Consider the following 13,290-nt stretch of genomic DNA (forward strand, 5'->3'; position numbering starts at 1 on the left):
TTCTCCACATCCTTACCAACACTTCTATTACCTGGGATTTTTCGAGAATAACCATCCTCATAAGCATGAAGTTACAGCTCACAGGGGTTTTGAGTTACATTTCCCCTAACAATTTGATGCTTGGCATCTTTCTTTGTGCCTGTTGGTCATTGGTATTTTCTCTGGAGAAATGTCTGTTCCAGTCTTTTGCTCATTTTAAATTGAATTCAGTGTTTTGTTTTGTTTTTTACCTACATATTCTGGATATTAATCCTTTTCAGATAATATGATTTGCATATATTTTCTTCCATTCTGTGTTTTGTATATTCACCCTGTTAATGGTATCTTCTGGTGCACAAAGGTTTTTACTTTTAATTAAGTCCATTTTATCTAATTTTTTTTGTTGTTGCCTGTGCTTTTGGGTGTTCTAGGTCATTCTTAACTGTTCAGCCCTCCCTTGCCTCCTCCATTTGCTGAGCAGCTCCAAGGAGTCAATCCGAAAGGAAGCTTGCTGGACCATTTCAAATATCACTGCTGGCAACAGGGCTCAGATACAGGTAGAACATGCAGGAGGGAAGTTGGGGGGCTGCTGGTAGAAAGGCCTGGGAACATGAAATATTGTGGGATATTTCCCTCCAGAAGAACGAATTTGTTTCTTTTTAGAAATTGGGGTCAGTGCATGCCATTGGTCAAAGAGTCTGTTCACATTCCTCTGTAGTCTCTTACCCGTATGAGAAGAACAAAGGAGAACTTTGAGGAAGGTTAAGATTTCTAAATCTTAGCTAATGTGTGATCTGGGTTTGCTTTATTCTTCTTGAAGTGACTTTCTCCCACTGTGCCCCACCCTCCACCCCCCAATTCTCTCTCAGGCTGTCATAGATGCAAATATCTTTCCCGTGTTGATTGAAATCCTTCAAAAAGCAGAGTTCCGTACAAGGAAAGAGGCAGCCTGGGCCATCACCAATGCCACATCAGGAGGAACCCCTGAGCAAATCAGGTATCCTATTCCTTTGCCATTGTCTTTTTTTTTTTTTTTTTTTTTTTTTTGTCTTTTGTCTTTTTGTTGTTGTTGTTGTTGCTATTTCTTGGGCCGCTCCCGCTGCATATGGAGGTTCCCAGGCTAGGGGTTGAATCAGAGCTGTAGCCACCGGCCTACGCCAGAGCCACAGCAACGCGGGATCCGAGCCTTGTCTGCAACCTACACCACAGCTCAGGGCAACGCCGGATCGTTAACCCACTGAGCAAGGGCAGGGACCGAACCCGCAACCTCATGGTTCCTAGTCGGATTCGTTAACCACTGCGCCACGACGGGAACTCCATGCCATTGTCTTGATATGCATACTCTGCCTCTTGGCTCATGGTTTACATATAACCTCTAAACTGCCTTTTCTGGGACAGGTCTGCCCCCACTCAGTAGGGTTTAACTGGTAAGCTCCTAGAGTGCGGCACTGGAATCTGAAATAGATTCCTGTAAACCATGTACCTCTTTTCCATCCTGGAAAATAGAAACTTATGATGCAGAGTTCCCACTGTGGCTCAGCAGGCTAATGATCCAGTGTTGCTGCAGCCGTGGCTCAGATTATATGCCACAGCTGTGGCTATAAAAAAAAATAGAAGAGTTCCGGTCGTGGCACAGCAGAAACGAATCCAACTAGGAACCATGAGGTCGCAGAATCGATTCCTGGCCTCGCTCAGTGGGTTCAGGGACCAGCGTTGCTGTGAGCTGTGGCGTAGGCTGGCAGCTGTAGCTCCGATTGGACCCCTAGCCTAGGAACATCCATATGCCATGGGTGTGGCCCTAAAAGGACAAAAGACACACACACACACATAAATAGAAACTTATGACACAGACATCCATCTCTTCTCTGCCTCTATCCTCCAGATAATTTAAATATATGTAATTCTCAATTATCCATATAAATGAGGGAGGTCCATGTTACAGTTCATTCAGAGCATCTTCTTTGAAAAATCATCTTTTGGGAGTGATACTTGGGAGAACAAATACAAAGCCATTTTGTGTGCGAATGCTCTGATTTTGACTTCCATTATCCGCTTGAGGAGCAATGGTGGGAATGGGAAATGCATTGCCTTCAGCTTGTAGTTCTGGAAGAGGAGTATATTCAGTATACGTAAAATCTCAGAAGTAAAGGGATAGCCATTGAGTTAAGTTTTGGAGGGGTTGTAGATGGCCTTTTGGACAGGAAAAAGCATGAGTAAAGGTACAAAAATCAGAAACCTGGAAACCTTTACATGTTTGACTGGAATGTCGTACTTTTGGAAGTGAATAAAGGGAGGCAGAGTTAGAAAAGGCCATTAGGAGCCAAATTGTTCTGTCATAAAAATTTATTTTTTATTTTATTTTATTTTTTTTTTGTCTTTTGTCTTTTGTCTTTTTAGGGCCGTACCTGTGGCATATGGAGGATCCCAGGCTAGGGATCAAATGGGAGCTGTGCTGCTGGCCTATGCCAGAGCCACAATAACGTGGGATCTGAGCCACGTCTGTGACCTATACCACAGCTCATGGTAATGCCAGATCCTTAATACACTGAGCGGGGCTGGGGATCAAACCCACGTCCTCATGGAAACTAGTCAGGTTCGTTAACCACTGAGCCACAACAGGAACTCCTGACTGAAAATTTTGAGGCAAGTGATGTGTTCAGAGTAGGTAATGTTGCAACAAGGAGACTAGGAGGCAGAATTAATGGCAGGTTTCTTTCTACATGGAAATAAACTAGGCCAGTAGCATTGGGAGAGTGAAGAGATTGAGATAAAGAGTGGATGGTTCTGAAGGCTCAGTTGGAATGGGTTGCGGAAAGTATTGATGTGCATGAGGAGACCCAGAGGCCCCATAGCATAGCACCTGCCTGGCACCTCCCTGGCCCTGTATTAATTTAGAATTTGCCTGGTCCCTGCCCCCCAGGTACCTGGTCTCCCTGGGCTGCATCAAACCCCTGTGTGACTTGCTGACTGTAATGGACTCAAAAATTGTACAAGTAGCCCTCAATGGCCTGGAGAACATCCTTCGGCTTGGAGAGCAAGAGGGCAAGCGCAGTGGCTCAGGGGTCAATCCCTACTGCGGCCTCATCGAGGAAGCCTATGGTATGTGCCCTCTCCCCAACCTCACCTCTGCCTCTAGCTCAGAACCTGGGGACTCTAAGCCTCTGACATATACATTCACGAGGGAGGGTGTGTGGGGTGGGAGGGCGTCAGCACTGAATGCGAGGTTTTAGCCCACCAGTTCTGTTTTCCTCTGAGGAGTAGGAGACCGGTTCTCTTGCTGATAGGCTCTGCCCCGTAAGTAGATTATGGTACAGATGGAAAAATAAAGCTCCAGAATTGATAATAGTATCAGGAGCTGGATAGAAGACATGTTTTCAACTGAGTTTCTAGCAAGTTCTTTTTTTTCCTTTTTTTTTTCCATTATGGTTTATTATATAATGGTTCCCTATGCTATACAGTGGGACTTCTTTGTTTAGCTATTTTGTATACAGTAGTTTGTATCTGATAATCCCAAACTCCTCTAATTATCCCTCCCTCACTTTCTCCTTTAATAACCATAAATTTGTTCTCATGTCTGTGACTCTGTTTCTATTTTGTGAATGACTTCATTTGTATCTATCTTTTAGATCCCACATATGATCTTTTGTCTTTTTCTGTCTTCACTTAGTGTAATAATCTCTAGGTTCATCCATGTTGCTGCAAATGGCATTATTTCATTCTTTTTTATGGCTGAGTATATTCTATTTTATGTATGTACCACATCTTCTTTATCCATTCATCTATTGATGAACGTTTAGGTTGCTTCCATGTCTTGGCTATTGTAAATAATGCTGCTGTGAACATTGGGGTGCATATTTCTTTTGGGTTGTTTTTTTTTTTCAGATATATGCCCAGGAGCAGGATTGCTGGATTGTATGCTAGCTCTGTTTTTTTGTTTTGTTTTGTTTTGTTTTTTTTTAGAGCCGCACCTGCAGCATATGGAAGTTCACAGGCTAGGAGTCAAATCAGCCACAAGCCTATGTGCCACAGCAACGTGGGATCCAAGCCACGGCTGCAACCTACTCCACAGCTCATGGATACAGTGGATCCTTAACCCACTGACCAAGGTCAGGGATTGAACCTGCATCCTCAAGGATACTAGTTAAGTTTGTTACCACTGAGCTACAATGGGAACTCCCATGCTAGTTTTATATTTAGTTGTGTTTTTGTTTTTCTCTTTCTTAGCCACACCTTCAGCACATGGAAGTTCCCAGGCCAGAGATTGAATCTGAGCCACAGCTGCGACCTACACCACAGTTGCACCAATGCCAGATCCTTAACCCACTGTGTCATTGCAGGAACTCCTATTTTTAGTTTTTTGTTGTTTTGTTTTGTTTTGGTGTTTTTGCCTTTTTTAGGGCTGCTCCCACGGCATATGGAGGTTCCCAGGCTAGGGGTCTAATCGGAGCTGTAGCCACTGGCCTACACCAGAGCCACAGCAACACGGGATCCGAGCCCCATCTGCAACCTACACCACAGCTCATGGAAACGCCAGATCCTTAACCCACTGAGCAAGGCCAGGGATCGAACCTGCAACCTCATGGTTCCTAGTCAGATTCATTAACCACTGTGCCAGGATGGGAACTCCCTCCCATTTTTAGTTTTTTTAGGGAACCTCCATGCAGTTCTCCATAGTGGCTGCACCAGCTTACATTCCCAGCAGCAGTGATGGAGCATTCCCTTTTTGCCACATGTTCTCCAGCATTTATTTGTAGACTTTTTGATGATGGCCATCTTCACTGGTGTGAGGTGATACCTCATTGTGGTTTTGATTTACATTTCTGTAGTACTTAGCTATTTTGAGTGTCTTTTCATGTGGCTGTTGGCCATCTATATGTCTTAGAGAAATGTCTAGGTCTTTTGCCCATTTTTTTTTTTTTTTCTTTTATGGCAGCACCTGCGGGATATGGAAGTTTCCGGGCCAGGAGTTAAATCCGAGCCACAGCTGCATGCCTGTGCTACAGCCACAGTAACACTGGATCCAAGCTGCATCTGCAACCTGTGCTGCAGCTTGCAGCAACACCAGATCCTTAACCCCCTAAACAAGGTCAGGGATCAAACCCATACCCTCATAGAGACTACACTGGGTTCTTAACCCACTGGCCCACAATGGGAATTCCTTCTGCCCATTATTTGAGTTGTTTGGTTTTTTGCTATTGAGCTATATGAGCTGTTTGTATATTTTGGAAACTAAATATTTGTTGGTCACATTGTCTGGGAATATTTTCTCCTGTTCTGCAGGTTGTCTTTTTGTTTTATGGTTTCCTTAGTAAGTTCTGTTAAGAGTACTGGACTGACTCATCACTCCATCTCCAAGAAATTCTGAATGATTAAGGATTTGCCCAGGTTAAAAGCAGAATTAGGACTAAAATCTCTGATAATATGACTGACATTTTTTGGGGAGTTCCCATTGTGATGCAGCAGAAACGAATCTGACTAGGAACCATGAGGTTGCAGGTTCGATCCCTGGCCTTGCTCAGTGGGTTAAGGATCCGGCGTTGCCGTGAGCTGTGGAATGGGTCACAGACTCGGCTCAGATCCCGTGTTGCTGTGGCTCTGGTGTAGGCCAGCGGCTACAGCTCTGATTAGACCCCTGGCCTGGGAATCTCCATATGCCGTGGGAGCGGCCCTAGAAAAGGCAAAAAGACAAAAAAAAAAAAATATATATATATATATATATATATATGTATGTATGTATGTATGTATGTATAACTGACATTTTGGTCTTTTTCCTTTGGGGTTATGTAGTTTTGGGAAAAGATGTTGGCTGTCCTCTTCCTGGTCAAAGAGAGGTCTGATCATATTACATGTGTTTATAAACACTAACACTAAACCTCAGGGAAGGGAAAATAGATTCAGTGTTTTCATGGACCCATAGAAAAGCGCTCAAAGTGTACTCTTGTGCCTCCTTCTTGTCACCATAGGCTTGGATAAAATTGAGTTTCTCCAGAGCCATGAGAACCAGGAGATCTATCAGAAGGCCTTCGACCTCATTGAGCACTACTTTGGTGTAGAAGATGATGATAGCAGCCTGGCTCCCCAAGTGGATGAAACGCAACAGCAGTTCATCTTCCAGCAGCCTGAGGCCCCCATGGAGGGCTTCCAGCTATAATGTCTGCCTCCGGGGAGGGGAGGGCGTGGGAAGCACCACCAACCAGCGGAAAAGCAGCCCTCTGGTGGGCGGGAGACCAGCCCCCCCACCATCAGCCACCACACACCTCTGCTGCCCTGGAAACTGTGCTCTTGACCCGCTCCGCCCCCTTCCCTGGAGGGAGCACCCTCTGGACAGACAGAACCATCTGAGGCTCACATTTGGGTTTTGTGACAAGAAGGGGACGTGTTGGGTTTTTCTTCCTTACACTATATTTTGACTGCACATACTTCTTTAACCCAGGAGCCCAAGGGTAGACAAAGGAGGACTGAGGTAATCAATTTTGCACCTTTTTTTATTTTTATTTTTTGTCTTTAGTGGTAACTTCCTTCCCTTTTATCTTTCTTCATCCTTCCCAGTCCTCTGCCCTGATCTGTATAACTCTTATCTTGGGTACTTGAGCAGATGGAATATTCCAGAGGTGGGGGGTGGGGGGGAAGGGGAGAAATCCAAAACAAAGTGTTCTTGCTCTGACAGAATATTAATCTTGTATGCTTGGATTGAGTTATTTAATTTTTTTCTTTTGCACATTTTTCTTGTATTAAGATTGCTCTTTCCAAGAGCCATGAGCTCCTGGTTTTAGGAATCCCAGCTGCCGGCATTGTCTGGGACTAGAGGCTGAGGAGAGGGTAACCATGAGACAAAGGTCCCTCCCTCCATCTAACTAACCCCTTGCCCAGACCTCTTTAGTTTGGGAGCTCCCCTTCACCCTCCTGGGGCCTATACACCAGGGAGTGAGGGGGGAGGAGCACAGGCCTTCAGACGGGGCTTCCCATGTGTCGCTACTGATCCCATATTTCCTACCCACCTTCCACTGGTGCGACCCAACTTCATTTGTTTACTTGAAAATTCCCCTCAGAGTTGAAATGAACCTCTGAGGTAGCTGTATCTTTTTCTTGTAAGCACGCGACAGGGGGCTGTGGTCCTTCTTTCTCCTGAGGAGAAAGTCCTTGCTCTGGTGACCCTTAAGTTGCAGCGGAGATTGGAGTGAGAGTGTCATGTATGGGGATAGCCAGGGGATCCCTGCCTTTGGCCTTTCTTCTTCTTCTTCCTCTTCCATAGCTGGATCATGTATATTTTACTTCCAAAGGAGAGAATGTCAAAAAGTTCTGTATTTTTTTATATTCTGTATATTAGGTAGGTCGGTCTTCATTGGTCTTAAGAGGAAGAACTGTCTCTGTAATTTCTGTGAGTAGGATACTGTGAGGAAGACCAGAAAGAGTTGCGGAAGCTCTTTCGTTCAGGAAGCCTGACCTGGGTCCTTCTATCTGCTTAGTTTCTAGGCCACCACCTGGGACCAACCCTTAGCTCTGGAACCTTCATATAGCAGGTCAGCCTGGTCTGGTTGTGCCGGCACCTGCAGGGAGCAGGGGTGGCCCTGGGGCCTGGTGAAGTCTACCACCACCCTGACCCTCACTGCTGAGCATCCTGTGTACGTCAGGAAACCAGAAAGCAGTCTGCCTCTCAGGCTCAGCCTCACAGGCCCTTGTCCACATAAATTATTGCAGATGGCTGCCTGTCATATTATCGGAGAATTGTAGGGACTTTTGTGAGAGTGACTGATAGCTTCCCTGATTGGGATCCTCATACACAGTTTGGGTTTTGCCCTTCCTGTGACAGTTAAAATCCTGACGCCTTTTCTTTTCCCTTCAAGTAGAGCTGCTGCAGTGCCTCAGTGGCTTCAGTGGATCACACGGGATAGTAAAGCCCAGTTCTTAGGAGTCGGGTGGAGGTAGTTGCTGGCTGAGGGTAGAGAAATGGTGGAGCTGAAGACACAATCTGCTCTGCCCCTGCTTCACCCCTAGGTTGGTCAGAGGTGCCCCGTTCCAAGCTCTGTTTTCCCTTCCCTAGAAACAGTGCCATTCTGGCTGCCATTCCTACCTACCTGCCGTGCTCAGGTGAAATCCATGCCACTCTGCTTACAGATAAAAAGTTCAGATGCTTTTGGTCTGGAATCTGCCCTCTCCTTCTTGTGTGAAAATCCAACTCCAGAAGCATTTTCTGAGAAAGGTGGTTGGGGCTAGTGGTTACCACTGAAAAATCATACCAGTGCTGTGCCACCTAAGTGAGTCAGATGTTACTCTTCATCTTGGGCACGATGAATACCAAATTCTACTCTCCCCAGGTAGGCAAGGGGCAGGACCCTTTTCACTTGGCCTGCTGACTCCATTGCAGAACTATTTCCTACAGTGCAAAAGAAACCACCCCCCCCCCCATCACCACCACATACACCTGCCCCTCACCCTTGTCCATATGGCATTGCGTTTTATAAGATGTACGGTGTACATTTCTTGCATTGGTTAAGTCCCTGCTGTTGGAGCCAAATTCTTATTGCGAGACATACACATCCTGCCTTCCCTAACAGTTCTTCCAAAATCTGCTTTTGCTTCAGATGTGTACGAATTTTTGTGTTTTTAGACAGCTCTTTCTGATCTGGCTACTGCTTGAAGCCTGTTTTCTACAAGGACTCCAAAGGCTGAAGTGTCCCAGGGCACAGCATGAGGACAAATTTCTCATCAGATAAACGGCCTTTAGGATCTTTCCTTTGTTAGTGTCTTCCTCAAACCATGTTTCCCATTATCTTCCTCTGGTCCCCTTTCGGTCAATAAGTGAAGTTCTTCCAGGCCACAGAGGCAATAACATCACCTTCTATGTCTCCTCTCCTCCTCTGGCCATCTTGGGAAACAAAATATTATTTCTTCCTAGCCCAGGCTTGACAGCCACTCTTCATGGGCAGCTCCCATCTGGACTCCAGACTCTGGCCACAGTGAGGTCAGAGGCTTTAAGAGAGATTTCTGAATGGATATTATAGGGAGTGTGGGTTTCCCTCACCTGCTATAGAGTATAGCCTGAGAAGACATGTGTTTGGAATCTTAATATTTTGTAGCATGGCTATGTCCATTTTAAGATCTCTGGTGGGTTGGAGATATTTAGGTGTGGATTAAGAGGACGAGGAGCATTTTTCTTAGTAAAGTGTTCAAATACTGTTTTGAACATTTCCAGCTATTGCTTATTGCCAGTCCTTCTGAGCGTTCCACTCCCAAACCATCTTCTCTAGTATTAACAGGATCTTTAGTCTTAGAAGCCTGCTGTCAGTTCTGAGCTTTCCCCAGTGACTGACTGGCCTTGGTGTTGGCTGCAACCTTCTGACAGAACCACATAGGCTCTACCCTCCACTGGCCAGTCTGGTTACTTAGGGTAATGGGTACAAATGACCCTTCCAAGGAACTGGTTTGATGACTTCAGGTTTCAGATACCTGTTGTGTTCCCCCTTACCTAGAACCCAAAAATCCACTCCTGTTCACTTTCCCTGGAAGCCTCTTTCCAAGAGCCCATTTTTTGGAGCTAAACTGCACAGATTATAGCTGCTACCATACTTAGTCAAGGAAGAGTGAAAGAAGGCTCTCAGGCACCAACTTTCAATTTTTCTCAAACCAAACCAGTTTAAAATGAAAACTGGCAGAATGAACTGGATTTCCATTTTCTCATGTCTGCCTGCCTTCCCCTTACACACTCTACAGTCACCCGTTTCTAGCAAAAGTAGAAGGGAAGGAGATGGAACACCTAGCCATACTTCCCTCCTCCTCCCACATGCCCATCTTCAAAGGCCTCAGCTCATTGTTCAGGCCACGTCCCTTCTCCCCAAGACTCACTCAGCTTGGTATCTACCATCCTGGATATTCCTCAGATCATCCTGTGGGCTCGGGTTCTGGATTCTTAAATGAAGGCAGGGAGCAAGATTCTCCAGGTCTCTGCAGCCACTATAAGGACCCATAAGGAGAAGAGGCTGGCTGGGGGCCTCCCTGGCAGGCTGGCGAAGGATGGTGCAAGGCTTAGTGCACTGAACCATAGGAAAGACTCACAAGCATAGCAACATCGTCCAGGTAGGACTATCCTACAAACAAGTGCGTGTGAGACTAAGAAATTGCTAAGAGTAGGTTTCTTCACAGCTGTTTTAGCATTGTGTATTTTAGACCAATCTTGTCCAGTATTTTTTGTGTCTTTTGTATTTTTTTGTTAAGCCAACAAGCTGAGAACTTGGCCCTCTGGGAATCCATGTAGGTAGGCAATAGCTAGCTGCTCTTTGGCCAAGGCCTTCATAAATGATTCAGTCATCCCATTGTCTGTTCCCTAGCCCCTCCCCTGGATGAAGACCATGGTAAGGGAAGAATTTGAGGTTGATACCACCCAACCAATTAAGTCTAAAGTAAATCTGTTAAGTTTTTCCCTGAGAGAGCATTCTTGCATCAGACTTGGCTGTTTGCAGAATCAAATCTGGTTATGAGTTAGAAGAGGTGCCATTAAATTGAGGGCCCAGAACACCCCTGAAGAGAAAGGTTTGTGTAGTGTGTCATAAAGATCTTCAGGGGGTTTGGGCCCACCTCTCTACTTCGGGCCAGCCTAGCTGTTTTTGTCCACATTAGCACATACCTGGGTCCCTCTGCTAAACTCCAACCCTTTCCCTTATGTAGGCCAGATGTTCAGCTTCTGGGTTTGTGAAGAGTAAAGTCTGCCATGCCAAGAACCCTCAGGCCCTGAGTTGAGTCTTGGCTCTTTTAGCCAGCTTTTGTGGGCATTGCCTTTGATTGAACCACTAAAGACGAAAGGGGGTATGAGGACCCAGCTACTCAAGACAGATGCCCCTGAAAAACAGCTTGGTTTCCCAGCTCCAGATCCAAGGAAAGTGAATCAAACCTTTTTCCTCACTGGTTTTTCTTTTCAAATTGATTTGCTTTTAAGAACTACAAACTCTGGCTATTATTTTCCATATTCTCAGGGCCCCTGGGTAGACAAGACAGAGCTTGATGATTTCAGAGCAGACATAAGCCAAGAAACCATGGCGCTGAGTGTGCTGAGTCCAGACAGACAAATGATATTTATATACACATCCAAATTTGAAGAGAAAATGTATTTCTTTAGGTTTCAAACACTGTAATAGATACAAAGCAAAAATAAAAACCTGTTGCAAAGTTCTAAATTGTGTTCTTTGGAATGATCCTAGACTGGATTTTTTGGAAATGAGCGAAAAGAGGGTGTTTAAACTTGTGGCCCAACAGTGGAATTGAGAATTGCAACAGCCTGATTCTGCTATAAAGAAATTTTTAAAATCAACTCTATTGAAATATGGACATACAGTAGATGGCAACATATTTAAAAAAATTTGTTAAGTGTTGACACACATCCACAAGACCACCACAATCAAGATAGTGAAGAAACCTATCTATCACCTCTAGAAGTTTCCACATGCCCCTTAGGAATCCCCTCTTCCTGCCTAACTCCCAACAACCACCAATCGGGAGTTCTGTCACTATGGTTCAGTTTGCATTTTCTAGAGTTTCTCTAAAGGATTTTCACATTTCTTCGCCACTCCCTTTGAGCCCAAAGTAGTTCACAAACTGCTCACGTTGGTTTAGATCAATTCCTAAAGCAGCAGCTGCAAGCCAGCAGCCAAAAAGTGTATACAATCCGAAAGGAAGGTTTTGGTTGGCTTATAGAGTATGTTTTAAATTTTAATTTGTGGCCAATATTGAAAAATAACAGTAATAAAGATGTATCTTTAAAAATATCTGGAACTCCTGAGCCTGAGTTTCTGCTTGAAAACAATGGGCAAGAGCTCTATTTAACCAGTCACCACCACTCCCAGTGGGCTCCCTGACTCACTGGCAGGTGCTAATACTGTTGCCATTTTCTTTTATGGCAAAGGAGAAAGTAACTTTCTAAATCTTCTTTCCTTGCCTGCCTGCTGTGCTCATTACTCAGCTGTAGGCCACTGTTGACCCTTCTTGGTACACATGCCACCCACTGCTCACCCCGTGCATACCTTGTCCTGGTATGTTCTTTATCTCTGCCTAGAACACCCTCTTCCTATAGAAATCCATCAAGGCCTGATTCATAGTTAATCTCCTTAAGCCATTAACCATATGCTTTTCTGAAAGTAATCAGGGCCTCAGTTTTGAGAGACTTGGATCTCAAACCTTTCAGAGCTTGAGTTCCATTATATGATTATACCAACATTACCTTTCACCGTAACCTGGTAAATGCTGCCTATGGGATAGGGAAGAGTACTGCCCAGAAGTCTCCTCAACCAGGGGAAACATTTACCATCTTAAGAGCCCTAAAACAATGCCCAGTTTGCACAATTTAAAACATTCTTGGAGGTCCTGCTGTGGTGCAGTGGGGGTTGGCAGCATTCCAGGAGTTCTGGGACATGGGTTCAGTCCCCGCCCAGCACAGCGGGTTAAGGATCCAGTGTTGCGACAGCTGTGGCTCAGATTTGATTCCTGGCCTGGGAGCTCCCTATGCTGCCGGGCAGCCAAAAAAAATTTTTTTTAAATAAAATATTCTCTGCCTTCTCTACCCCCAGACTGATGCTGGGCTTTAGGACTAGAGAATTTAGCCAAGAGTTATTGCAATTTTCAGGGACTTGTAAGCAATAATTTCAACACCTCATCGCTAGTGATGTAACAGAACTCTCTCCACACCTAGGGAGCTAGGATGAACTGCAGAGCACTGCAAAGGCTCTTTGAAGTGGGTGGGCCCCAAAAGGTTTTGTTTTACTCAGAAGGGCATTTTGGAAGGTGGTGCTGACTGGGAAAAAAAAAAAAAAAAAGCACAACCTAAACGTTGAGAGTTGTTTTATTTGGCAGACAAAACTGAGTACTTAAGTCCAGGATGCAGCTTCTGAGAGACTGTTCTGAAGACGTAAGGGAGAAGCCAGGATCTATAATAGTTTTTTTCAACAAACAGCAGGTAAATTACTGTTAATTAAAGAAAACCTGAGGAGTTCCCATTATGGCTCAGAGGAAATGAATCTGACTAGCATCCATGAGGATGCAGGTTCGATCCCTGGCCCCAGTCAGTGGGTTAAGGATCCGGTGTTGCCGTGAGCTGTGGTGTAGGTTACAGACATGGCTCAGACCTGGCACTGCTGTAGCTGTGGTGTAGGCCAGCCAGCTACAGCTCCAATTCAGCCTCTAGCCTGGGAACCTCCGTTTGCCGAGGGTGTGGCCCTAAAAGACAAAAAGAAAAAGAAAAGAAACGAAAACCTGATACTTCAAGTTAAGGAATTTAGCAGTTTTCTGTGTATGGGAAGATGCAAGAGTCTGGGCTTATTTCCTTTG

General features: G+C 45.1%; 1 protein-coding gene across 2 annotated transcripts in view; it reads left to right on the forward strand.

The window, feature by feature from the left end:
- KPNA6 (karyopherin subunit alpha 6) overlaps positions 1-11,147 on the forward strand; it is a 45,154-nt gene extending 34,007 nt beyond the window's left edge. For both annotated transcript variants that reach the window (XM_021095806.1, XM_013999108.2), the window contains exons 11-14: positions 411-536; positions 849-976; positions 2,900-3,078; positions 5,943-11,147. In XM_021095806.1, coding sequence (XP_020951465.1) covers positions 411-536; positions 849-976; positions 2,900-3,078; positions 5,943-6,130 — 621 coding nt within the window. In that variant the 3' untranslated portion in view covers positions 6,131-11,147. The remainder of the gene's footprint in view (positions 1-410; positions 537-848; positions 977-2,899; positions 3,079-5,942) is intronic.

Source organism: Sus scrofa, chromosome 6, assembly GCF_000003025.6.
Source record: "Sus scrofa isolate TJ Tabasco breed Duroc chromosome 6, Sscrofa11.1, whole genome shotgun sequence".
NCBI classification, from domain to species: Eukaryota; Metazoa; Chordata; class Mammalia; order Artiodactyla; family Suidae; genus Sus; species Sus scrofa.